Raw genomic sequence first — 25,022 nt, forward strand, 5'->3', positions numbered from 1 at the left:
GGAGGGTCAGGAGAGCTGGGCCGGCTGGTGGGATGGCATGCAGCCAGGGCGCCCCCGGGAGCTGGGACAGGGTGCAGGCGTGGGCTGCGTGGTGCCTCCAGGCTCCTCGCAGCCACAGTAAGAAAGCAAAGAGACAGGCGCGAGTTTCCAGTGTTTTATTTAACCCAGTGTGGGGGCCAAGTGGCTGGTTCAAGTTGTCATCACATGAACCGCGATGTCCCCGCTTTCCCCACTCCAGGTCTTCAAAGCCCGGTCCAGTGCTCCCTGGTTCATGTCAGGCCAGCATGGACCCATGCTCCCTGTGCCCCATGACCCAGACCCGCCCAAGGGCTGACCAGGGCTTCCCCAGGACAAGGCGACGGGTCCAAAGTCAACCCCAGTCTGGGGGCCTTTCCACACCCCTCGCAGCCCAGAGTGGTGTCCAGGCCGAGGGCCCCCGGGCGTCCGGGGCCAGTGCCGGCATATCCCACAGACGTGCGTGGGCCACCACTGCCTCCTCACAGGGGTTCTGGGCCTCTTGCCTCCATCTCCTCCGGGGGGCGGGGGGGGTGGTCAAGGCAGCCCCATCCCGCATGTCCCCTGCTCAGTGGCCCTGCAAATCTCCGACTGCTGGACCGTGGCCTGTGCTGGGCAGGAACCAGGGAGCCGGCGCTGGCCATCAGGGTACAATTCCTTTATTTCTCCCTTCCCGAGCCCCCCCCCCCCCCGCCGTGCTCATCTCCCTACATCCCCCACAGGGCTCCCGCCAGGAAGGGACTGGCTTTTCGAGGCCCTGCTCCCTGGAAAGGGGCCCAAACCAAGGTGAACTGCCCCCCACGCCGCCAGGCTGCCACAACGGTGGCTGTGTAGCCTGATCTCCGAAGCAGGCCAGGGAAATCACCTCCAGAAAAGGTCCCCTGGGGCCCTGGGGACACAGGACACCAGCCAGGAAGAGTCACAGTACCCTTGCTCCAGGCTCACCGGCCCATCCCAGAGGCTGCCTGCCCCAGAACTGGGACCAGAGCTGCCTCAGAAAGTGGCCCTGGGCCAGGGGTCCTCGGAGGCCGGCGGGAGCCCCCCTGGTTAGGAGTGCCAGGCTCTCGGTGCACAGGGGCCACAGACATCAGTCTGGACGTCGGGGGGAACGGAGGTGTTCAGGCCCACAGATGGTTCAGTTCCCTCTCTGGCCAAGACCCCAGAGGGCCACGTGCTAAGTCTGGGAAAACAGCTGGCTTCCCGCTAGAGCCCGCTGCTGCATCTGCTCCCCAGGGCCTTTGCCTCCAAGTCCAGGCCCATCACCCCAAGGCCGTAAACAGCGTCAAAGGGGCAAGGCTACGGGGCTCTGCAGCAGCTGCATGTCCCCCAGGCCCCAGCTGGTGAAGCACAGACAGTGTGGTCCCCCTGGGCCGGCCCGTAGGGAAGCAGACAGCACAGAAGCAGCAAGAGGCCCCGCCCTGGGGGCCGGCTCGCTCGCTGTGTCACACACGCACAAACACACAGACACACACACGTCCCGAGGACTGGGGGATGCTGTATCCACTGCTGCCCCGGGGAGCGAGGTGGGGGCCCCAGGGAGGGGCCAGGGCTTCACGTCTGGGCCAGGGAGAGCTCCTCCAGGCCCCCCTTCCCGAGCCGGTACCTGGCCAGGTCCTTCCTGGTCACTAGTCCAACCACCTGCGGGAGCAAAGCTGGGTCAAGGGGGCAGCCTCGTGCTGCTGTGGAAACCAGGCGCCACGCCCTGGGGGAGCCCCGGAACTGGGCACCTGGCCAGTCTGGGTCCCGACCCCTGAGCTCCCCCAGGGGCTGAGAGCAAGTCCCCCTACCCGCCGTGAGCAGGGCAGACAGGAAACCCCGGCCACTCACCTGGTTGCAATTGTCTACCACCACCAGATGCCGAAGGCCCAGGGCCCGGAACAGCTTGAACACCCGCGGGAGGGACGCGTCCTGCAAAGGGGACAGGGCCTCTGCTGAGCCGCCAGCTGGGCCCACCCGCAGAAGGACGGAACAGAGGCAGGACGACCAAGCCCAGGACCGCACACCCCCGTCACGACACGACCAAGCCGCCCCATCCCCAGCAGCAACCCGTGGCAGGCACCTGGGGCACCGTGTAGGGGGAGGGATTCATGAACTCCGAGAGGTCCATGGTGCACTCGCGCTCATCCTGAGACACGTGGATGGACTGGATGGGTGGGAAGCGTGGGTAGGCGTCCCGGAAGTCCTTCAGCCTCAGCCGCCGCCGCACTAGGCCCATGCTGGAGCGCTCCACGAACACCTGGGGGGCAGAGTGCGTCAGAGCCCGGGGCCCCGTTGTCTCCCCCCCGCCACCCCATGCCTGGCAGCTACCTTGTGCTTCAGGAGGACAATCAGCTGGGAGCGCAGGATCAAGCCCTGAAGCCGGGCAGGCTGCGGGAAGAGACCATTGTCTGCGAGGAGCCCAAGACCTAGACCCCTCCCGCCATGGGGCGGGGCACCCCGCCGCGACCTCTGCATCTGCTGCGGGGACACCGCGCCAGGCTCCCCCTCGACACGTGGCCGCCAACTCTGGGCACTGGCCCCACTGCAGGCAGTCCACGCGCTCATCGCTGCCCAGAGTCCGGGGAGCGGCAGCGGGATGTGACCACAGAGCATGGACGAGGCAGCAAGAGGCCGTGGTGAGACGTGCACCGCCAGCCACGCTACGTCCATCCAGATGGCTCCCCACACGCATCACCGCCGACTCCCGGGCTGACGGCGTGGCCTGGGGTAGAAGCCTGAGCCCGCAAACGCCAGCAGCCCTGAGCAGTGGTTGGCACCCCCAGGCTGCCGCCTCCCAGCCGCGTGACCCATTTCCTTTGCAGCTGGTGGAGGTGAGCTTGATGTGCCTGCGCAGGATGTCCACGTGCACATGTGGGACGGCCACCCCCTGCGCCCGCAGCCCTGGGTACCTGGGTGTCACCAGCGAACTCCACTACGGGGAACCCATTGTGATTGGATGCCGTGTTGCTGAGTATGTCCACAATGATGCCCACCTTCTCCCTCCTCCGTAGGCAGGTGACCGGCGTGCTCATCACCTCCCTGAGGAAGAACATCTGCTGTGGCCTCACCATTACCGACCACGTGACGGACGCCCTCCCTTCACAACAAAATTGAAGCTTGACAGGCAGGAAGCTGCCAGATGCAGGAAACCCAGGGACAAGGAGCCAGGAGGCCAGCCGCCCGGACACCCAGACACCGGTGTGCCCTTCCAAACCTCCCTACTGTTCCACTGGCCCCCCGCCGGCCATACCTGGCAGTGAGCGAGTGAGAGGTGACGGGGGCCTCCCAGTGCAGGAAGGGCACGCTCTGCAGCTGGATGTGCATGTCATACAGGCCCTGAGGAGGGGCAGCAGGGGATGCTGAGAGGCGGAGTGCCCCTCCCGCCGCCTCCGCTGCAGACCTCCCAGCCCCCAGTCTCAGGCTCCCGGCCGGGGGCGTGGTGGGGGGATACACAGAGCAGGGGGCAAGGAACGCAGGCAGGCCTCTTCCCATAAGCCACACCTCGATGAAGATGTCCCCCACGATCTTGGCGGTCATGAGAACCAGCATGATAGGGAAGCCGTACGTCACGTTGCTGGTGGCCTCCATCATGATGACTGTCAGGCTGAGGGTCATCCTCACAATCCCACCTGCCCGGGGAGGTTGGGGGTAGGCTCCAGCCCCTGCAGGCCACTTCGTGACACCACCCTCATCTCTGACTGTTCGTGCCAGCACCCCCACCCATTCATTCTAGTGGTCTAGCCCTGCAGGCTGCAGAGCGGAGACAGCGACCCTGCATGCCACCACGGAATGGACTCGCGGCCTTCCCTTCCCCAAGGGAAGGTGCCCCCTCCTGACCTTGGGACACTCACACGGCAGCTGGGACTCACCCAGCTGGGCAGCTGCTCCCATGAGGGCATACTTGCCAGGGTCCGCCCAGATCTGTAGGGATGACAGAGGCGGTGTCAGAGGGGAGGCAGCCCCCTACTCAAGCCCACCGAGATATGTGACCTCCCCCGCCCCGGGGGCCCCCGGGCCCAGCAACGCCAGCCCTAGGAGAAAGTCCTACACCCCCCACACACGTGCAACCTGGTCTGTGGCAGCATCTACATCAACAAAGTCTGGAAACACCCTGGGTGTACTCTGCTCGGGAGGCCCCGAAGGATCTGTGCCATCTGCACATACAACTCAGCAGCTACGGCAGGAGCACGCATTCCCAGTGCCGAGGAGGGAAGAGGGACAGGTACGTGCAGGGAAGGACGGCGGCGCCCCTGTGTGTGTAGAGAGAGCCCAGCACGGACAAGCATGGGCGAGACCACACAGAGGCCACGCCTGAGCAATTCCCCTGGGAAATGCCTGCAGCAGGCAGATCCGCACAGAGGGCGGGCGAGCAGCTGCAGGGGCTGGGGGTATGGCAGTGATCGCAGTGGGCAGATTTCTTGGGGAGAGAAGAACACCATGTATGACACTAGACGTGTGATCCAGGTAACTATCGCACACGAACAACTCCCAAACTGCAAACTTCCACGGCGGGAGGCCTGACAGTACGTGAATCATCTCTCAACTAAAAAAGAAAAACCCAGAACCACAACTGGAAGGAAACGTGACCCAAGCACGGCCAAAACCTGGAAAAGGGAGCAGGCGGGGGTGCGGGAGACCCTCCCTGGTCCTCCCATGGTTTTAGAAATCTTATTTCAAAGACTCAAATAAGAAAAGAAAATACAAAAAATGAAAGCCTAGCCCCCAGAGACCAGGCACACACATGCCTCAATCATGCACTCTAGTAAGACGGAACATCTCTCCTAATGTGCGTATCTGTCCATCCCGTCTGCGGACGGCCATGCTGATCGAGTGCTCGCATCAAACATCAGCAGCCAGAAAACTCGAGGCCACGCTGAACGACCAGGGCTCAGATGCACCTGTCCTCCCTGCACTGGGAACCCTGGGTCCCAGGCTTGGTGCACGGAGAAGCCCACACTCACCGCGGCCCCTGTAAGGTAGGACAGGGAAATGCCGAAGAGCCGGCCCCAGGCAGCTCCGATGAGCAGGGACGGAATGAAGACACCGGCAGATACCGTCAGCCCATAGGTCCAGCAGGCCAGGAAGAAGTAGACCAGAGTGAAGAGGCCAAGCGTCATGGGATTGTAGGAGCCTAGGGGAGAGGGGGCTGGCCAGGGCCTGCCAGGTGGATTCACCTGGAACACAGCCACCCTGCCCAGCTGCCCAGAACTAGCCCCATCCTCAGGGGCCACAGCGCGGATCTCAGAGGCCTAGTCCTCGAGGCAGGAGGATGGCCGCCTGGTGGGTGGGACCCGGTGGGGTCAAGGGAAGAATGTGCAGACCCCTGGATGTCAGGGGAGGGAGGCCATCAGCCATCAATCCATAGGAGACACTTCCAGATGCCAGAAAAAAACCATCAAAGCCTGGGACCAACCAGTCCAGGAGACTGCTGCCTGCCCGAGGGCCCTGCTCGGTGCTCTGTCCCAAGGGCTTAGCCTCACCCCATATTTAAGCTTTCCTGGCAAATTGCGGGGACCCATCGCACGTACACAGAGGCATAAAGATTAAAAATTTCTCAGTGACCTTGTTTGTGACAAGGAGCAATCAGAGATGCCCTAAAGGACCCCCAAACGGAAAAGGTGATGTCACAGGATGACCACACGCTGGTGTCTATGGGTGCATACAGTAGGCGCTCTCGGGGGCCCATGTGCTGTGGGTGAAGGCGAGGCTGCTGCCCAGATCAGTGCCATGGAAGACGTGTGCTGAAGAGCAGTGGTCTGCACTCACACGCTGGTTTTTTTTTTTTAATTAAAAACGCACACGGCTGGGGGCACCTGGCCGGCTCAGTTGGAGGAGCGTGTGACTCTTAACCTCAGGGTCGTGAGTCTGAGCCCCACAGTGGGGGTGGACGTGCGTGGCTGGTGTGCGTGGAGGCTGGAGGGTGCCCTGTGCAAGCAGCTCCCAGGAGGAAAACACTGAGCAGACAGGAATGTCATCACTGATGCAGGCAGCCCCAGCAGCTGCCCTCCAGGAGGGGAAGGGCCTGGCCCACCCCTGGGCCCCGACCGCAGCAAAGGTGGTGACCTCCGCCCTCAGGGCACAGCTGGCCGGAAGGGGACCCCCAGGCCCAGGGTCAGTCTCAGAGTAGCCTGGAGGGGTCAAGGCCGGTGTGGGGACGTGTGGCTGATGGCACGGAGCTCAGGCACGCACCTGGGGGGTCGTGGAAGAGGCTGACCACACTCTTCTCTGGGGTGTTGAAGAAGGCGGCAGCCATGGAATTGTACTCGCCATCTGCACAGAAGAGCTGTAAGGTTGGAAGAGAGAATGGGCCGGTGGGGCAGACTGGTCTCGGCCTGCACGGTGCCAGGGGCAACCACTGACTGCTGGGACAGGTCGTGGCCTCAGGGGGAGGCAGGATGCAAAGAGGCAGGCCCGGGGACAGAGAGGGCTTCAAAGGCAGGTCCTGCATGCGCGGGCCGGTCCACAGGACACTGGCCGGTGAGTCTGTCGCTGGGGTACACAGGGACTCCGGGGCTCAGCAGTCAGCACCTGGGCCCTGGCACCGGTGGGCTCAGCCCTCCCAGGCTGAGCGGAGCGTGGTTCCGTGACACCTAGGTCCCCCTCCCCACCAACCCACCCCCAGCCACCAAGCATCTGCTCTGCCTCCGTGGCTTCGCCAGATGTTTCACATACACAGAATTACATGACACAGGGGCCTGTGTGTCTGGCTTCTGTCCATGGTGTTTTCGAGGTTCATCCACGTGGCAGCATGTCAAGATTTCAGCTATTTCCACGGCCAAATAAACCCACTTATGGACAAACCCTGTTTTGCTGATCGGTTTGCCAGCTGGCGGACACTTGGCCTGATCCCCGCAGTCCGTGGACACGCTGCAGCGAGCATGTCGGTGCGGGTTTCAGGGCTTCTCGAGTCCACACCCATGAGCCCCCACTTCTGAAGTCCCCATGTGGCCCTGGGCGGGGTGCTGCTCTGGGAGGAGGACCGGGGAAACCCACCCAGCATAATGTCCTCTCTCCCGATGCCCGCCAGGCCCGTGAAGCCCACTTGAGCCTGGAGTTCAGCTGTTGGCCACCCTCCGGCCCTGTCCTGCCTGGTGGACCCGCCCACCAGGCCTGGGCCTCCTACCTGGAGGGGGTAGGACACGGAGCTCCCCTGAAGGGGCTGACAATCTCGGGATGAGTAAATGAGCACGAAGGCGACTGTGGCCGTGACTGCAGCCACCAGCATGGCCTCGATCACCTGGAGGCAGGGCCGGTGAATGTACCTAGAGTCAACAGCAGGATGGACCGGGCCTCAGGACGGCTGGACTCCCCAGAAGCTGCCATGGCACCGGAGTCCGTGCCTGAGAGCCCATTGCAGGGCACGACTGGGGGTGACACAGCACACGCAATCACCAGGTCGTCTCCGGGGCACTCGTCGATGGCATTTTAAATCCGGGCAAGAGAATAAGAAAGAAGTGCTTCCTCGAGCCCAGAGCCCGCCCGAAGGTTTCAGAAACCTGAAAGCTCCCAGAACTGCTCTCCTCACAGGAAGACAGCCTCTGCAGGCCCAACTGTCCCCTGGCTCAGGACCTCCCAGGCCTCCAGCCACGCCCAACCTCATGGGCACCCCCCAGCCAGTGCTGGTCTGTCTCCACCCCCAATACGAACGACGACCGAGGAGGCCCGTGGGTACATGGCCTTCCATGCAACTCCACAGGCACAGACCCTCAACACACCCATTTTCAAAGGTCCCAGGTCCACAAAACGGAGACTTCTCACCTGATTCGAAACATCGTCAGCCAGTAATTCAAGGCATTGAACACGGCCCCAAGAATACCACCTACGACCAGGAGGAGCAGCATGTAAGGGACAGGAGAACAGGCTCTGTGTCATTGTGTGCTCTTTGTCAGCACAGCCTGGCAGGCGGACAGGCGAATTTCTCAAAGGTTTGGCCTTCCTTCCAGGGAAAAAGGTTTTTCCAAGTAGAAAGCACTGTTCAGAGCTCATTCTATTTCTTAGACAAGTGCCCCACCAAGGGGCTTCTCCAGCAGAGGTAAAGCTCTGGTCTTTCAGCTGTGGGCTCCCTCCTAGGGGTGCGTGAACGGGGCGGGGCATGGGAGGACAGCTCACGGGCTGTGGGGGCCACAGCCCCCTCTGGCTACTTCAAAGCCAGGCCAGGCCTGGGGTCTGCCAGGCCCTGACCCCTCCACACACTCTGACCCCACTAGAAGTCGCCTGCTGCCACCTTGGGGCGGGGAGGATGAGGGACAGGAAGCGTTCCTTCACAGGACGGCCCTTACCCACCACGCCCATGGCGATGAAGATAGGAATCTCATGAATCGTGTACACCATCGTCTGCACAGAAGAGAACGAGCAACCTGTGAGGAGAGCATCGCCAGCCCTCTCCGCTCTGATGCGAGCACAGACAGGGCCTCCGGCACTTGCATGCACAATTGTGGGCGTCCGCGGGTGAGAAGCATGGGTAGTTCACAGCAGACCACACTCTCTCTAAGGCTTTCGCCTGCTCCCAGCCCGGGTCTTTGTCCACCTGAAGGTGGGGGATGGCCCGAGCTTTTGCCAAATGGGAATCAGGGGGGCACAAGTGAGGAGGAGCCCCAGGAACACATCTCATGACCCTGAGTGACCCAAGGGCTCTGCTGTGTCCACGTGCGCAGCACCCCTGGGAGCAGGGTCCCAGTGCACAGCACCCATGTGCCCCAGGTGGTGTCAGCACCCCATCCGACAGTCTGCAGACTGCCCAGCCCAGACACCACGAGTGCACGCAGCGGGTATCAGGCGTCCTAACCTGCATGGGTAGGTCAGCTGTGAGCTTCCCTAAGTCACCTCCCGGCCCCTAGAGCTCAATCCTGCAGATAAGGGCAACCATTTCCCAAGAGTCCACATCCTCAGGATGAACTTTAAGTACATGGCCATGGCCCCAGCCGGAGAAAGAGAGAACAAGAAAGCACAGCATATTACCTCTGAGTCAAATCTTCCGAAATTGATAAGCCCTGGGCTGGACAGGTCCCATATGTTTCCATGGTAAATGCTCAGGACAAAATTCAGGGTAAAAGTGGAAATCATGGAAGCAAAGAACTGTGGGCAGAGAGGAACACAAGTGCCATCAGAACTAAGCCCGCCCAGCTGAAGCCCCGGGGCTGGGAGGTCCGGGGAGCCAGGAGGGGGTTGCGGGCTTGAGGGGGTTTGAAGGGGGACCCTCCCCTCCCGTCACTCAGGAGGTGCCCAGCCCCTCATGGCTGGGTGAACGCTTTGCAGCCTTGTCTGGATTAAGTGTCAGGGCCAAGCCAGTGATGGAGCTGAGGGAAGAGGTGAGCAGCGTGCTCTGGGGGGCCCGATGAGGAAGACAACAGGGTGCAAACAAAGCCCACGGCCGACAGGGGAGGCACATGTGGTGGGAGGACAGTGAGCAGCTCAGGTTGAGCGATGGGCAGAGCCGGACATAGCAGCCCTGTGGGGGCACGGCTCCCCGCACAGCAGATCAGAGAGCCCAGGGGACAGCATGGCCTGACCTCCACGAGGAAGCGGCCCTCTGCAGGCACTTACTATTCTCCATGTCAGGAACTGGTTCCAGAAGGAGGCACCCTCTTCCAAGCTGAACAGGACCCCACCTGGAACGGAAGCAGCCCAGCCTGGATGTGCTCCCCAGGACACACAGGGGAGCCCGCCCCCATGCAGCCTCACACCCCACGACCCTGGGGCACCAAGACTGGCAGAGGCAGCCCCCGGGCCTGTCAGGGAAACGCGCCTGCACCCTCACCCTGTACTGAGAGTCAGCAAATACCAAAACCCCTCCTCCACACAGGAGGGACCACGGCCTCCCCCATGCAGCCGTCCCCCTCACCCACGGGGGCTCCAAATGCGGCAGACACGCCAGCCGCAGCTCCCGCTGAGACAAAGTCCCGCTTCTCCGTATCTCTGCGGAAGTACTCAAAGATCTGCAATGGGGACACAAGGGAAGACGCTTCAGCCAGCTTCCCCAAGGGCGCTCCCTTCAGAGCGCGGCAAGGTTGGTGAGCACCATGGAGACAGGGACCGAGGGAAAGGGACAGGGGACACAGACGGGCCTCCGGACGGTCCACTGACGTGGATTCACGAAGACCACAGAACAGATGCAGCAGCACACACTGAACGCACCCTCACAGGCCAATAGCCAAGAAAGGAGGCTCGAGATGATGAGGAACCTTCAGACCGCGCCAGAGACCCATCACACGACTCAAAACCCCGCGGGAGATGGGACAAAGGCCAAATAAACGAGCCACTGAAAACATGATCTTGATGTAAAAACACAAGAGTGTTCTGTAAAAACCGCAAACATCTCTGAACTCCCACGTAAAGTCAGTGCAACACCCATCAGAACGCTGGCTTTTGAGGGAAACGCTACAAACTGAAAACAAAGCAGCTTCAATCTGCACGTGAGCCGCTCCTGACCTCCTCCGAGGCTCCACGCGCCTTTGGGCGAGACCATGGTCCCAGCAGAGCCTCCTGGGGATGCTGGGGTTGTCCACGTTGGGAGAAGAGCACTCACCTTGAAATCTCGCTTCAGCGACGTTGACCTCCCCTGGGAAATCCCAGCGGCGATCACAGAGCCCGAGTGAATCATTGGCCCCTCCTAGAAGCACAGGACAGCCGCCCTCAAGATAAGCGTGGCTCCGAGAGAACAAAGTGGCCTTGGGTCACAGGCCGTGAGCAGGGCTCCATTACCTTTCCCACTGCCAGTCCGCCCACCACGGACAGGATCACACCAGACACTTTGATCACGAGGGTCTAGAACACAAAGGAAGGTATGTCGAGTCTCTGATTAAAGGCCACACACAGTCTGAGAACGTGTAGCAAAACTGTGTCCGCGAAGCGATCCAGACTATGCGCCCAGCTCCAAACCCATGAGACAGAGGAAGGTGCACAGGAGGGCCAGCACACAGTGGGCATCCTCGGTGCTGGGCTTCGGGCCGATTCTTTCCTGCTTTTGCGAACCTTCCAATTTTCTATCCCGAGAAGACATGTGCCCCAGAGAGCCGAAAGCAGCAAGTCCTGCTCCTCTGGACGCATACCAGGTTTATCTGCTAACCCTGTGCCCACCAGGGTGGACCCTGCTGTGTGTGGCGGGCACAGGCCCTCCCCGAGGCCGCCCTGCTCCCTCAGGCTGTCACCACCGGTCCTGCACCCCTGGTACAGCTGCAGACCCCAGGAGCATCCCGCCCCGGACGGGCCAACCCAACACCTGGAAATGACCATCAAGGAACCATGCTCCTGACACCCCCATCTCCTCAGAAACGGGGCATTACCGAGAATGTTAAGTGTAATGAATATCAAAGAAAACTATAATAACAGGGGGCGCCTGGGTGGCTCAGTTGGTTGGGCGACTGCCTTCGGCTCAGGTCATGACCCTGGAGTCCCGGGATCGAGTCCCACATCGGGCTCCCAGCTCAGCAGGGAGTCTGCTTCTCCCTCTGACCCTCTTCCCTCTCGTGCTCTCTATCTCCCATTCTCTCTCTCTCTCAAATAAATAAATAAAATCTTTAAAAAAAAAAAAGAAAACTATAATAACAGGAAAAACCTCACAGTAAGTATGCCTACCACTCTAACAGAGCCTTTCTCTTCCTGAGATAGTAACCACCGTGCAGAACTTTACGCGTTCCACACAGCTTGTGATCACAGCAGACGCCCCATTTAAGCACGTGTGCATAATTTAAAACACGTAAGAGAAAATTTTACCCCCTTCCAAAGAAAGTTTATGTGAAATGCACACACGTGCTCATGGGCAGCACAGGGAGTGAGCGAGGCCAAGTCCCAGAGGTGCTGGGAGGCAAATCGGTAGAGCCCAGCCCAGCACCCAGCCCAGCGCCCGCTCCAGGCCTCACCTTGAGCCGGACCACATGGGGGATCTTCACCCCGTTGAGGAAGCACTTGATCTGGGGAATCCCACTGCCAGCGGCGACCGGCTGGAAGGAGAGAGAGGCCGTGCTAAGGCCACACTGGCCCAGGTGGACATGGCCACGCGGTGCCCGAGCAGGGGACAGCTGCCCATGGAGGGGTTCCCGCTTCTCCCCATTCCAGAGGCAGTGATGATGGGGAGTAGTGGGGAACAGGCCATGGGAGGGGTCGGGAATGGAGCAGAGGAGGCCCAGTGTCCCCAAAGGGAAGTAGGGGGGCATCACACTGCACTGCAGATAGAAGCTTCCAGATGCTACACCCATGACAAGGGAGAAGCCAAGAGGCAGGCCACAGGAACAGAGGCTTCTGGGAGAAGTCCCGGAACGAAGGGGTGCTCCCTTCCACCTGGACCAGCCCTGCTGCTGAGGCCCTGCACACCCCCCAGTCCTTGCTGCGCGGGGCAGGAGTGGCACCACGGGACCCAGGCGCCTTCTGCTTTACACACCTAACGCCTGCACCAGAGGCCCCGCCAGTGTAGCCACGCGAACCTTGCCGGCAGGAGTCAGGGTTCCAACCCACAGGAACCCCTGCTGTGACCTCTTGGTGGCCATACCTCCACAAAGGCGACGATCGCAGAGCCCACAAGCACGAACGCAGAATTCAGTGTGGCCCACAGCAAGAGGGAGAAGGAGAGCCCGCCTCTCTCTGTGAACTTGTCGATATCTGGCGCTCATCAAGGACAAGTGGCAGCTTCACCCCTGGCCTGCCTGCCACACTCCTGCAGCCCAGCCTCCTGAGCCCAGAGCGCCATCCCGGGCGCGAGACACCACCATGCAGCCACGCCTCCCCCATGTGGCTGGCAAACACGCCCGGCTCGGAGGCCTCACCGCTGGCCCCTCCAGGGACCAGGGTGTTCTGCGGCGGAGCCCGTGCCCCCTTCTGTGCTGGGGACAAAGGATACTGTCCTTGACGACCTTGTACTTCAGGCCAGCCACGTTCTCCACCACGATGTCAATGAAGCAGGCCACAAGGCCCGTGAGGATCCCAATCATGGCACAGATGACCCAGCGCTTCATCTCCACCGTCCGGAAGGCCTACGGGGAGGGCAACCATCAGAAGCAGGTGCAGTGGGGGTGGTCTCTGCTCACAGGCCACTCTGGAGACGGTGCCACCAGCCCCTGGGGTTCTGCAGGCCACCACCAGCAACAGCATGCCGCGTGTGGGACCCTGCATCCTGGGGAGGTAGCCTCTGGTCAACGTCTCAGAGGCAGTGGGCCTTCCCAACCAGCTCACAATTGGTGACTGACAGCCCGGGCACCCAACTCTGCATGTCGTTTCCCATCACACCCAACACACCCACTCCCACCCTGTGTCCTGTATTGGCATCTCTGGCTCCAGGACACAAACCAGTAGAATGAATGGTGGCTCCAGAATCAGAGGCTCGAGGACCACAGAGGGAGCGGGAGATGGCTGTGCCCAGCCCGGTAAGCAGGGCGCGCTGCGAGGACACTGCAGCCCAGACTCACCATGTGGTTGATGCGCCTCTCCTCCTCCAGGAACAGCTGGTTCTCACTGTTGTCGTAGTCCAAGCTCTGCAGAACAGCACACACAACGCAGGGCTGACCCCGACGCTCCGGGTTCACAGTAGGTGGAGGTGGGCAGGGGGACAAGGGGCCCAGGGGCTGCGTGGGATGGGGGTGCAGAGGGAGAAGGCCCACCTCGTACTTGAGGGACAGGAGCTTCTCATTGTGCGGGATCTCCTTGGGGAAAGGGTGAGGGGGGTCCATCTCCTGCAGAAGAAAGAGGCAGAGCCACACACTTGACAGCCTGCACATGTGGGAACAAAGCACGAATGGGAAGGGGAGGGGGCAGATGTCCGTCCATCCCACGAAGCCTTCCAGGACTCTGGAAGTGTAGGCCCACGCCCTTCAAGAATGCAGACACATGTCCCAGAAAAGGTGCCAGCAAATTGGGTCCCAGCGACACATCCGAAAATTGAATGACATCATGTTTGTGGAACCGTGAGAAATACGTTATTAATGCACGTCCCAGGTGCTGGCACCCGACTCTGAAATCCTGCAGCCTCTCTGGAGGGTGTTTTATGTGTGCTCGGACACAGGTGGGGGCTGCTAGCCAGAGAGACCAAGGCTGACTAGAGGGTGGAACTCTCAGCTCCACACCCTGACCTGTGACCTCTGAGGAGGGGGAGGGGCTGGAGACTGAGCCCAACACCCTCGACCAATGATCTCATCAACCATGCCTGTGTAACCCGAAATGAAGGGGTCCCAGAGCCTCCGGGCACATGGAGGTGCCAGGAGGGGGAGGGTGGCACTGCCTGGCAAGGGGCAGGGCCTGGAAGCTCCGTGCTCCTTCCCTACCCGCCCTGTGGGTGTCTTTCATTTGCTGTTCCCGAGTCAGCCTTGATGATGAACCAGTAACTGAAGTAAGGTATTTCCCTGAGTTCTGTGAGCCATTCTAGCAAATTATGGCACTTGAGAAGGGGGTTGTGAGAACTTACAGCTGGTGACAGCCTGGACGTGGTGGCGAATTCATGGAATGGGGCCTTCAGCCTGGGGGAAGGGGGGTCTGCATTCATGCCAGGCAGATAGTGTCAGAATTGAGTTAAATTGTAGGACACTCAGTTGATGTCTGCAGAGAACTGGAAAATTGCTTGCCGAGGAAAACCCACACATTTGGTGTCTGCAGTGTTGTGAGTAAAAACAGCTCAATACCATTTCAACAGAATAAAGGACAAAATCCTCACGATCACCTCAACAGATTCAGAAAAAGGATCTAATAAAAATTCAACACTCCTTCATGACGAAAATACGTCACAAAGAACAGAAAGGAACCTCCTCAACCTGATCAGGGCGTCTAGGAAAACCCCATGGTGAGGTCCCACTCGATGGTGAGAGACTGAAGCTTCTCCCCTAAGATCAGGAACAAGACAAGGGGCACCTGCTCCGGCCCCGCCCACTCCACAAGGTCCGGGAGGTCCTACCAGGGAAGGTGGGCAAGAAGAGATAAAAGGCATCCAGAATGAAAAGGAAGAAATGAAACTCACTATTTGCAGATGACATGACCTCATATACACAAAATCCCCAAAAATACACTAAAAAAATTATTAGAATGACGCATTAACATTGAAGGATATGAGATTGATATGCAAAAATCAAAGGCTTCTCTACACACCTGCAAGGAACAGCCAGAAATGAAATTAAGAAAACTGCATGCACAACAGTGTCAAGAATAAAGTAAGTAAAATTTATTCCTCAAATACATTCAACGGAAAAATATAAGACGTGTGCGCTGAAAACCACAAAACACTGTTGAGAGGAACAGGAGATGTGAATAAATGGAAAGACACTGTGTTCGCGGGTCAGAAGACTAAGCATGAAGCCCCAGCTGGCGTCCTTGAAGAAATGGACATGCTGGTCCTAAAACCACATGGAAATGCAAGGGGTCTTGAGCAGTCAAAATGACCTTGAAAAAGGAGAACAGGGGTGGCTGGGTGGCTCAGTCATTAAGCGTCTGCTTTCAGCTCAGGTCATGATCCCAGGGTCCTGGGATTGAGCTCTGCATCCGGCTCCCTGCTTGGCCAGGAGCCTGCTTCTCCCTTCCCTCTGCTGCTCCCCCTGGTCATGCTCATGCACTCTCTCAAAATAAATAAATAAAATCTTAAAAAAAAAAAAAAAAAAAGGAAAACAAAGCTGGAGAACTCTCACTTCCTGGTTTTAAAATTCACCACAGAAGCTCTAGTCCTCCAGACGGTGTGGCCCTGACACGAGCACACACGTGGGGATCAGTGGAAGCAGAGCCCTGGGAGAAACCCCCACGTTTACAGCCAACTGATTTTCTGACATTTGCCAAGACGACTCATTAGGCAGAGTGTTTTTTTCTGAGAAATGGTCCTGGAAAACTGGACACCCATACACAAATGAAACAGTACCCTTGTCTTCCACCAGACAAAGTTAGCGAAAAAGGAATAGAAGATCTAAAATTACAGAATTCTCAGAAGAGAATCTTTATGACCCTGGACTGGGCAGTGGCTTCTTAGATACGACACCAAAAGCACAGCAACAACACAGTCAACAGGACTTCATCAAAATTAAAAAGTTTTTGTGGGGCATCTGGGTGGCTCCCTTGGTCGAGCGTCTGACTCTTGATTTTGGTTCAGGTCGTGATCTCAGGGTCATGGGCCTGAGCCCCAAGTCAGGTTCTGTGCTGGGCGTGGAACCTGCTTAAGATTCCCTCTCTCCCTCTCCCTCTGCCCCTGCCCCACCTACCTACTCTCTAAAAAAAATAAATAAAAGGTTTTGTGCTTCCAAGGAAACTGAGAAAGTGAGACCACCCAAAGAACGCAAGAAACTTTTTGCAGATTTCGTACATGATGAGCAATGTACATCTAATGTACAAAGAACTCTTATAACCTGATGATAAAAACACAAACAACCCAATTAAAGTGGCACAGGATCTGAACTGACGTTTCTGCAAAGACGACACATGCATGGTCACCAGCACAGGAAAGATCAACTGGCCATCACCAGGCATGAGAGGGACGCAGGTCCGAACTACAAAACCCTGAGGAGGAAATCACATGCAAGGCTGGAGAGCAGGGCAGGCTCAGGAAACATTCCCCAGTAGCTGCCAGACAGCGTGGCACGGGGGCGGGAGAAGAAAATATCACGTTGTCCAAAGGCCCCTGACCCCTGAGATCCCTGTCCCCAGAGCTCACCTCCAGGCCACTCAGGGCCCCTCTCCCACACATGGTGCCTGCTCCCCTGGCCTTGCTTCCTGCATTTCCACAGGACAGGCTCTGTGCTCCCTCCTGGGATGCACTTGTCCCATCTCTGCTCACCTGGCTCAGCCTCAGGGGACACGGACCCTCAGAACCAACTTCTTTGGTCGCCCAGGCTCTGGCGGCCCCACGGTCTACTCCTCATTTTGTACCCCCCCCCCGGCCCCGCTCTGTACGGAATTGCCCACACCTCATCTGCCCCACCCCACCCCGCATGGAACAGCCCACATCTGCCCTCTCACTCTGGTCGGAACTGCCCACACCTGCCCTCCCACTCTGGTCGGAACTGCCCACACCTGCCCTCCCGCTCTGCACAGGACTGCCCACACCTGCCCTCTCACTCTGGTCGGAACTGCCCACACCTGCCCTCCCACTCTGGTCGGAACTGCCCACACTTGCCCTCCCACTCTGGTCGGAACTGCCCACACCTGCCCTCCCGCTCTGGTCGGAACTGCCCACACCTGCCCTCCCGCTCTGGTCGGAACTGCCCACACCTGCCCTCCCGCTCTGGTCGGAACTGCCCACACCTGCCCTCCCGCTCTGCACAGGACTGCCCACACCTGCCCTCTCACTCTGGTCGGAACTGCCCACACCTGCCCTCCCACTCTGGTCGGAACTGCCCACACCTGCCCTCCCACTCTGGTCGGAACTGCCCACACCTGCCCTCCCACTCTGGTCGGAACTGCCCACACCTGCCCTCCCACTCTGGTCGGAACTGCCCACACCTGCCCTCCCACTCCGGTCGGAACTGCCCACACCTGCCCTCCCACTCCGGTCGGAACTGCCCACACCCGCCCTCCCGCTCTGCACAGGACTGCCCACACCTGCCCTCCCGCTCCGGTCGGAACTCCCCACACCTGCCCTCCTGCTCTGCATGGCCCTGCTTGTCGTCCACCACCTTCTTGTTGGGCGTTTACTGCCTGCGCTCTGCTTGGCACCTCCACAAGAGCAGGCCTCGTCCTTCCTGGGGGCAGGTAGGCGCTGAGAACTGAAAGGATGGGGAATGAGTCTACTACTCACCGGGTCAAGCAGCTCATCGTCCAGCTCCACGTTGCTCATCTGTCCAATCCGGAAAAATGCTGAACGTGGTGACTAGAAGCATAAGACAAATCGTGGGGTGCTCAGTCATAGGTCGTGCGGTCAGTGCTGGACCCCAGAGAAGTCCAGACTCTGCATCAGTCCAGGCCTTCTTTACCCCCGAGGCCCCACTCCCCTCCCTTAGCCTAAGGCACGGCTGAGACTGCAGACACCTGCCAGCCCTGGGGACCAAGGGCTGCAGGGTGCCCACGCCAGCAACCTCCAGGCTCCCCCACCCCACCCACTTCCCGTATCCCCTCATCATGAGACTGAGGAGCTCCAACAGGCGGGGAGCTGTGCCCGGCCTCCAGGCAGGCCCTCCAGGCACGTGGCCACACTGCCGCCAGCCACCGGGGAAGACAAGCAGGCACCACACGGCCATGGCAGAGGCCTAGGAGGCAGAACGCAGGCACCTGCCACCTTTGCATTTCAGAAAAACACGTTTCAGGGTCAGTAGGTCCCAGATGCCGCGGGGAAACATGACCCGTGGTTTCTCTTAAGTGCAGGTGGGGCTGGGCGCCCTGCCGTTTATCCGGCGGCTCTGCACACGGTGGAAAACCTGCCGCAGCAACGAGAACAAATCCTATAATCATCCCCCTGCTCCAAGGCTTTGGGCGCATGTGGTCAGCAGGAAGCAGATGACCGTCCTCCTGCCGTGTGGTCAGAAGGTCAGCAGTCTCCTCATGCTGCATCACAAGGGGCCGCTCTCCTCACTTGAAACCATCACATGGGCATTTGCCACCTCACACCCCCACAGGAGCACGGGTGAGGGTATATTGCTACAATTGTTCTACTTTGTTACCAGTTATTGCCCTAACCTTTCACTGTGCTTAACTTACTAACTGCCAGAGACAGGCGCCTACAGTGAACACGGTCCTCCCAACACCCCCCCTTACCTCGGCTACAGCGGCACATGCTCGTCCCACAACAAGGGGAGTTTCCGAGCAGCGTGCTCACGTGGTATCAGCGTGCTCCCTGTGCACAGCTGGGCACTCTACTCCACGTGCATGCGCTCAGGACCAGTAACACGGGGGGTGGGGTGCGGAGAGAAATACGGGTTTCTCTTTAAAAACACTGACAATGCCCCCAAACTGCTGAATCCAATGAGAAAGGCAGGGTGGGGCTCCGCGGCTCCAAGCCTCGGGCAGGAAGGCTGGCCCTACTCGCCAGTGTGCCGGCCTAGCAAGGGATCCCAGTTCTCAAGCCAACGGTAGCCAGGAGGGCCCCGGACCTGGCTGTAGCCTCTACTCACACAGGACACGTGTAAGCAGTGGGGGTTCTGGGCCACCACCCGGCCACCAGCCTGGCCACAGCAACACCAAATGCACGTCCCTGGGGATGTGTCTGTACACGCAGACCACCCAGGCAGGCAGGTTTGAATGTCCACGCAAAGACGGACAAACCCAGCGGAGCAAGGCCAGGCAGTGCTGAAAGTCCAAGTGTGAGAGGCACAGGAGAACGTGACCCGCCCTCCGGCCCAGCAGGTGGAGCCACAGAGAAAGGCAGCCTGGCCACTTGCATCTCACCCACCACTGATCAGGAAAGAAGCTCGGTTACACTGGGCAGTCATCCCTCCACAACAAGTGGGCCCAAAGTCGGGGCCCATCACACATCTCCTCTCACATCTGCAGTTTCCAAGAGCCAGGCTGCAGCCTCAGGAGAGGTGTGACAGGAATGGTCCGGTCAGGGGCACCTGGGTGGCTCAATCGTTAAGCGTCTGCCTTCGACTCAGGTCATGATCCCAGGGTCCTGGGATCAAGCCCCGTGCCGGGCTCCCTGCTCAGTGGGGAGCCTGCTTCTCCCTCTGACCCTGCTCGTGCTCTCTCTCTCTCAAATAAATAAAATCTTACAAAAAAAATAAGAATGGTCTAGTCGACACAGACTCACTTGCTCAGGTGACACAGGTCCTCAGCACCTGACCAGAGAAAGAGAATGTGAGCGGCGCAGGGCAGCCTGCATCCCAAGACAGCAGCCTGGACCGGGAGGTGGAGGCCCCTCCCTTCCCCCCACTTCTCTTTTCTGGGCTTTAAGTGCATCTTCCAGGAAATATCTTTCGTGATGAAACAAGCCATTTACTTAGAGCTCAGTGACTGACTTGCAGCTGTGTCTGTTTCTTTGTCTTGAACACAGGTTAGATTACATACCGGGTCCTCAAACTGCTGACACGCACAAGAGCCCGGACGAAATCTCTGGGGTGTGATGCTGAGTGAAAGCAGACAATCCCAAAAGTGTGTAAAAGATAACACACTGATCAGCCGCACAGACCTGACACTCAAAACATCGGCCAGGGGAAGAACAGATCGGGGTGCAGGAGGGGTGACCACAGAGGCCGGATAAGAGAGCTCCGTGCTGAGGCTCGCGCTCTGCATGCTGACCGCAGTGATGCAGACGTGGGACTTAAGGGCGGAGAAGTGCCCACATGCCCACGTTGACATCCCGGTGTCAGCTCGGTGCTGTCATTCTGTGGGCCGGAGGCCGTGGAGGAACCTGGGGGAAGGCGCACGGGCACTCTCTGTATAGTCTTGTCAACTTCCTGTAAATCCACACTTATCTGTAAACATTTTAAAAATGTACATGCAAAAGGGACGGCCACATCACACTGAGAAACTTCCGTGCGTCAGAGGAGACAACAGAGCGAGAAGGCAGGCTACACTACGGGAGAACATATTACACATCGCATACCCGAAAGTTTACATCCACAACATGTCAAGAACTCCTACAAGTCAACAACAAAAACAACCCAGTTAAAAAAAGTGGGCAAAGGACTGAAGACACGTCTCCAACGGTGACACACGCATGGCCAATAAGCACATGAAAACGTGCTCAACACCACCAGCCAAACCACAGAGCAGCGTGTGTGGGGAGGATGGGGGAAGCTGGTGCCCTGCACGCCGGGGTGGGGGAGCACGACGGTGCAGCGGCTGTGGAAAGCAGTGTGACGCTTCCTTGGAAAATTAAACACAGGATGACCATGTGACCCAGCAATCTGACCCCTGGTGTGTCCTGAAAAGAGCTGGAAACGGGAACCCAGAGACCCTTGCACACCATGCCCATGGCAGCATGATTCACATCAGCCAAGGGGTGGAAGCAGCCCTGGTGTCCCCTGACGGATGAATGGATAAACCTACCATGGCCCATACGGGCAACACAAAGTCTCCTGGCCTTAAAAAGGAAGGAAATTCTGCAATCCGCTACAACATGGACGAGCCTCAGGGACGTTATGCTAAGAGAAAGCAGCCCGTCACAAAAAAACCAACACCATATGACTCCACTCACAGCACAGATTTCTAGAACAGTCAGGTTTATGGAGACAGAAAGTAGAAGGGTGGGCAGGAGGGGCTGGGCTGAGTGTTTCATGGGGACAGTTTCAGTTGTGCAAGACGGACCAGTTCCCTGGGTGGGTGGCGGGGCTGGTTACACAACACATGAATGCCTCTAACCTCACTGAGCTGTACGCTTCAAACTGGTCAAGGTGGTAAATTTTGTTATGCGTTTTCACTCAAAGTAAAACCAAGTTTAAAAATAATCTGAAGGCCATTTGCTGTCCCGCTGGGCTGTTAGGTGTTCTAGCAGGCTCCACGCTCAGCACGGAGGACAGAGGGCTCCAGCAGCCAGAGGCTTCCAGGCCAAGCACACAGATGCCCGTAAACAAAGTAAGTGCAAACGTGAGGAAGCCTGTGACGTCAGGTGGACAAGGAGGCCTGCAGGCTGAACCCCAATGAGGAGAAGGACTAAGCTGTACAGCAGGGGGCTCTCGGGACCCTCTGTCCAGGCCTGGGCCCAGCCTTGTCCCTCAGCTCTCGAGTCTACGCCCCTGCTGCAGGCGGTGGTCTGTCCCGCCCCCACTGACCCTGCACCGGTGGTACTGAAGGCAGGAGGGACACAGATCTGGGGAACCCTCAGGGAGGGCACTGCAGCAGCCAGCCTGAACCCTACAAAGTGAGGCTGTGTGTAGGGAGACAGAGAGGGAGGAGGGCAGGTCAAGGATACTGAAGCAGAGGAACTTCCAGAAGAGCTGAGCCCGGTGCTGAGAGCCACCTAGGAGAAAGACGGAGTGCTCACTTATTGTAGAGGAGAACTCAAGGGGTCAGTGAGGACAACAGGTGACCCGCCCCTGACACTCTCAGGCTGTGGTCTGTGGCTCCAGCCGCCAAGGCAGGACACAAAGGTAACCCAGTTCCCAGAGAAACAAGATCTGTAGAACTGACTCTAAACACTAACCTGAGAGTCCTACACCCGCACCACCCCCACCCCCCGCCGGCCCCAAGGTGTCTCAGGTGGAGCTTCCTAAAGCTGAGGTCCCTGGAATCATCCTGCATTTACAAACACTGTAAATACCCCACTCCTCCACCTCTGGAGCATCTGTTTCTGCCTCAGAGTTCCCTGTATAAGTTCTCGAAATGCTCCGCTTCCCACTGCCCACACATATGACCATGACTTGCTGGCTGACCTCACCCCCTCCTTGTCCCAGCGGGAGAATGGCAGTGACTCGCTGGTAACTCACCATCACCCCACACTCCAGCACGACGGGCCCAGGGGCCTGACAAAGGGAACAGCAACCAACAGGTGGCTCTCAACAGCCTGCTCCTGGGAAGCTGGAGGCTGAGCTCAGGACAGTCACCAGTCTATCCTGCCAGGGGCCGTGCCTACTCCCCGCTGGGCACTCAGCAGCCTGGCAGGGTAGCCACATGGCACACACTGCCCAGAGCAGCTACTTCAGGAGCTCGGCAGGCTCCGCTCGCGCCAACACCACCACCATCCAACTCTGGACATGATGCAACAAACCCCAAAGGGCCAGGAGGTGGCCATGAGCTCCCACGTCTGATTCACTAGAACGTTCCTGTAGGGTGGTTGTTGATCCGGGCTGTCATTTTAGTTCAAATGGCCCCGGACTGACAGCAGCTTACAGGCCACCGTCTGCTGCAGAGCCGAAGTGCCTAGTGCCGAACTCAGCCTGTGGGCCCAGAGCAGACCTTCCCCACAAGAAAGCGGCATCAAGGAATCCCGTCAGCGGCCAGCAGAGTCACACCATGAACGATAACCCAATGACAGTCGCTTTCGTGCTGCTGTTTCCAATACTAATACACTGAGAGTGGCTACCGTCCACCAGCTGGGACAGGCACTGCTCAGCACAGCACACACATTCACCTTCCTGCAGGGAGGACCCTGAGGCAGAAGAGGCCACGGGGCTTGCCTCCCGGGATGCGGAGCAGCCTCCCCCTTGCCACCAGTCCACACAAGACGGGCTAGGATCCTTGAAGACTGAAATCTCCAGCTTCCTGCAGAACTCTCCCTGAAGTAAAGCCAAATTCAAAGGCAGCAGCTGTCCCCTACAGGTCTGACCCGCCTCTCTCCCCACTCCGATCTACTTTCCAAACTCACAGAGATCTCAAACACACTCTCCATCCTTTCCCACCTATTGCCCGCCTGAGGGTCTTGCACTCCTCAAGACTGGACCCAAATGGGACCTCTCCTGCCCTTGGGGCCCCTCACACAATCTTCACAGAGCACCAGGCGTGTTTCTTCACGAGCCTACATCCAGTAGGAAGGAAGCTGCTTCTGCACCCGTGTTCCAGGCAAACTGCATGCACCTGGGCACACAGTAGGTGCATAATAATTCTTTTTTAATTGCTTAAGAGAAACTAGTCGGCTGTCGCTAAACACAAATGAACAATAAAAGTTGCAAACTTTTTTTAACAGAATGACTTTTTTTTAAGACTTCAAAAAGCTCTTCTTAAAAAAAAAACCCAACTCCCGTATCTACTTGCAAAGAGAAGTGGGAAACGCACATTCAGTCCTGAGATAAACCCAAATACCACCTCACCGTTTCCAGTCTCTTTACCTGACGACCCTTAAAGCCAGTTTTACAATTCCATTTGGTAGACCCCAGGTTACTTTCTTTTAAAGGGAAAAAATAACGTTCCAAGAAGAAAATAATAAAGCACCCTTAAGGCTCCCCTCCAAATTAGCCATTTCAGATCACATCTCACGTAGACACAGAGAGAGCATTTCAGGACAAAATTTCACCCAAAAAACAGACTTGCACTTTCACTCTGATGCTTTCCAAGGGACTGGAGGAACGTGAAGATAAGCCCTACAGAAACAGCCTGACGCTGTGTCCTTCCTAATTTTTAAGGACCATTCTAACGTTTAAAGGACAGATACTAAACAACAGAAGAACAATACCAAAAATAGAATAAGACCAAACAACACATAAAAACAGCCATCAAATAAAAATGAACACAACACACATATGTGCATGCAAAGACTTTGCAAACCGCATCGCTAATGCGAACACACCGCAACCACTCTGACTTGTTGCTTACAGCGTCTGTCTGCACGCTCTCATTTCATTTAGTTGGTAAGGAAAACTGGGTGCAAATATCTGTCATTTCTAAGATCGCCCTGTACCGATTCTTGCAGAGAAGGGTGGCCCACAGAGCCCCACACTGCAAGAGAAAACTCGGCAGGCGGAGGCTCGTGCGCGCTCAGAAAACAGTGTCATGGTGAGCTCGGCCTGCTCCTCGAACTCCACCAGTCACCCGGCCCAGAGCTTCCTCCCAAGACTCCAGAACCCCAGGGCCTAGGTTCCGATGCCAGCAAATGCCATCTGCCAAGGAAGACCCGGGGCACGTTCCCGCACCCGTCTGTGGCTCAATTCCCTCCTCTTCACCGGGGGGGGGGGGGGCGGGGGGGAACGATGGAAGCACCGATGAGCCGGTCACCACCCGCCAGGCACAGGGCCAGCCACCGGCCAGTGAGCGACCCTCCGCCTGCCAGAGCCGCTGACTCCCGAGTCGGAGCGGCGGGGAAGGCCCGACCCACGCCCGCCACTGCGACGCCGGCTCCCGGCGGTGGGGAGACTAGGCGCGGGCCGGGGCTCTCCCGGCGAACGGGCCTCACCTGACGGGCGGCTGCCGGCCCGGCCCCGTTCAACAGCGGCGTGCTCTCGCCGGCCGGCGCCCCGGGCCGCGCCGTCCTCCGCAGCAGAGGCGCCGCCTCGTCGTCGTCCAGGTCGCGGCCGGACCACGACACCTTCTTGGACACGTTGGCCATGGCCCGCGGAGGACCGACTGGCCGGAAAAGCGCGGCGGCCGGGTGTTTGTTCTCGTGACCCGCGCCGCGGCCACGTGACCCACGAGACCGGACCACGTGACGCGCGGCGGCGGCCGCGCAGGGTCGTGCGCGCGGGGGGCCTTCTGGGAGTTGTAGTCCCACTTCTGGCGCCCTCTGGGCGGAGGGGGCTCCGCGGCCACTCGGGTGACCAGCGGGGACCCGGTCC

General features: G+C 58.6%; 1 protein-coding gene across 3 annotated transcripts; it reads right to left on the minus strand.

Annotated features, from left to right (window-relative positions):
* Positions 1 to 140: 140 nt before the first annotated feature.
* Positions 141 to 24,838, minus strand: CLCN7 (Cl-/H+ antiporter 7). Of its 3 annotated transcripts, none has more exons than XM_028111505.2 (25): positions 24,644 to 24,838; positions 17,684 to 17,755; positions 13,584 to 13,655; positions 13,392 to 13,457; positions 12,827 to 12,959; positions 12,479 to 12,588; positions 11,853 to 11,933; positions 10,696 to 10,758; positions 10,520 to 10,603; positions 9,836 to 9,929; positions 9,538 to 9,602; positions 8,953 to 9,069; positions 8,274 to 8,328; positions 7,753 to 7,813; positions 7,118 to 7,256; positions 6,184 to 6,277; positions 4,956 to 5,125; positions 3,864 to 3,915; positions 3,496 to 3,623; positions 3,245 to 3,330; positions 2,904 to 3,033; positions 2,323 to 2,382; positions 2,075 to 2,251; positions 1,843 to 1,923; positions 141 to 1,667 (listed from the first exon to the last, which is right to left on the minus strand). In XM_028111505.2, exons 1-25 carry the CDS (start codon positions 24,794 to 24,796, stop codon positions 1,641 to 1,643), a joined length of 2,370 nt encoding a protein of 789 aa, XP_027967306.1. In that variant the 5' UTR covers positions 24,797 to 24,838; the 3' UTR covers positions 141 to 1,640. The 3 variants fall into 3 exon arrangements, with proteins under 3 accessions (XP_027967306.1, XP_027967305.1, XP_027967307.1); XM_028111504.2 differs by having other exon boundaries at positions 141 to 1,653; positions 24,644 to 24,837; XM_028111506.2 differs by lacking the exon at positions 17,684 to 17,755 and having other exon boundaries at positions 141 to 1,653; positions 24,644 to 24,837.
* Between the last annotated feature and the right edge of the window lie 184 nt (positions 24,839 to 25,022).

The sequence above is a fragment of the Eumetopias jubatus genome, unplaced genomic scaffold (genome assembly GCF_037043125.1).
Source record: "Eumetopias jubatus isolate StellerSeaLion01/CBP00866 unplaced genomic scaffold, mEumJub1_p1.0 scaffold_12, whole genome shotgun sequence".
Lineage (NCBI taxonomy): Eukaryota > Metazoa > Chordata > Mammalia > Carnivora > Otariidae > Eumetopias > Eumetopias jubatus.

Coding starts and splice junctions, on each gene's coding strand:
- CLCN7 (XM_028111504.2), bottom strand. CDS start 24,796: ATGGCCAACGTGTCCAAGAAGGTGTCGTGGTCCGGCCGCGACCTGGAC. Junction 12,589..12,826: donor GTACAAGGTCGTCAAGGACA/GTATCCTTTGTC, acceptor GATGAGCGCCAG/ATATCGACAAGTTCACAGAG. Junction 9,070..9,537: donor AGTTCCTGACATGGAGAATA/GTAAGTGCCTGC, acceptor CTCTGCCCACAG/TTCTTTGCTTCCATGATTTC.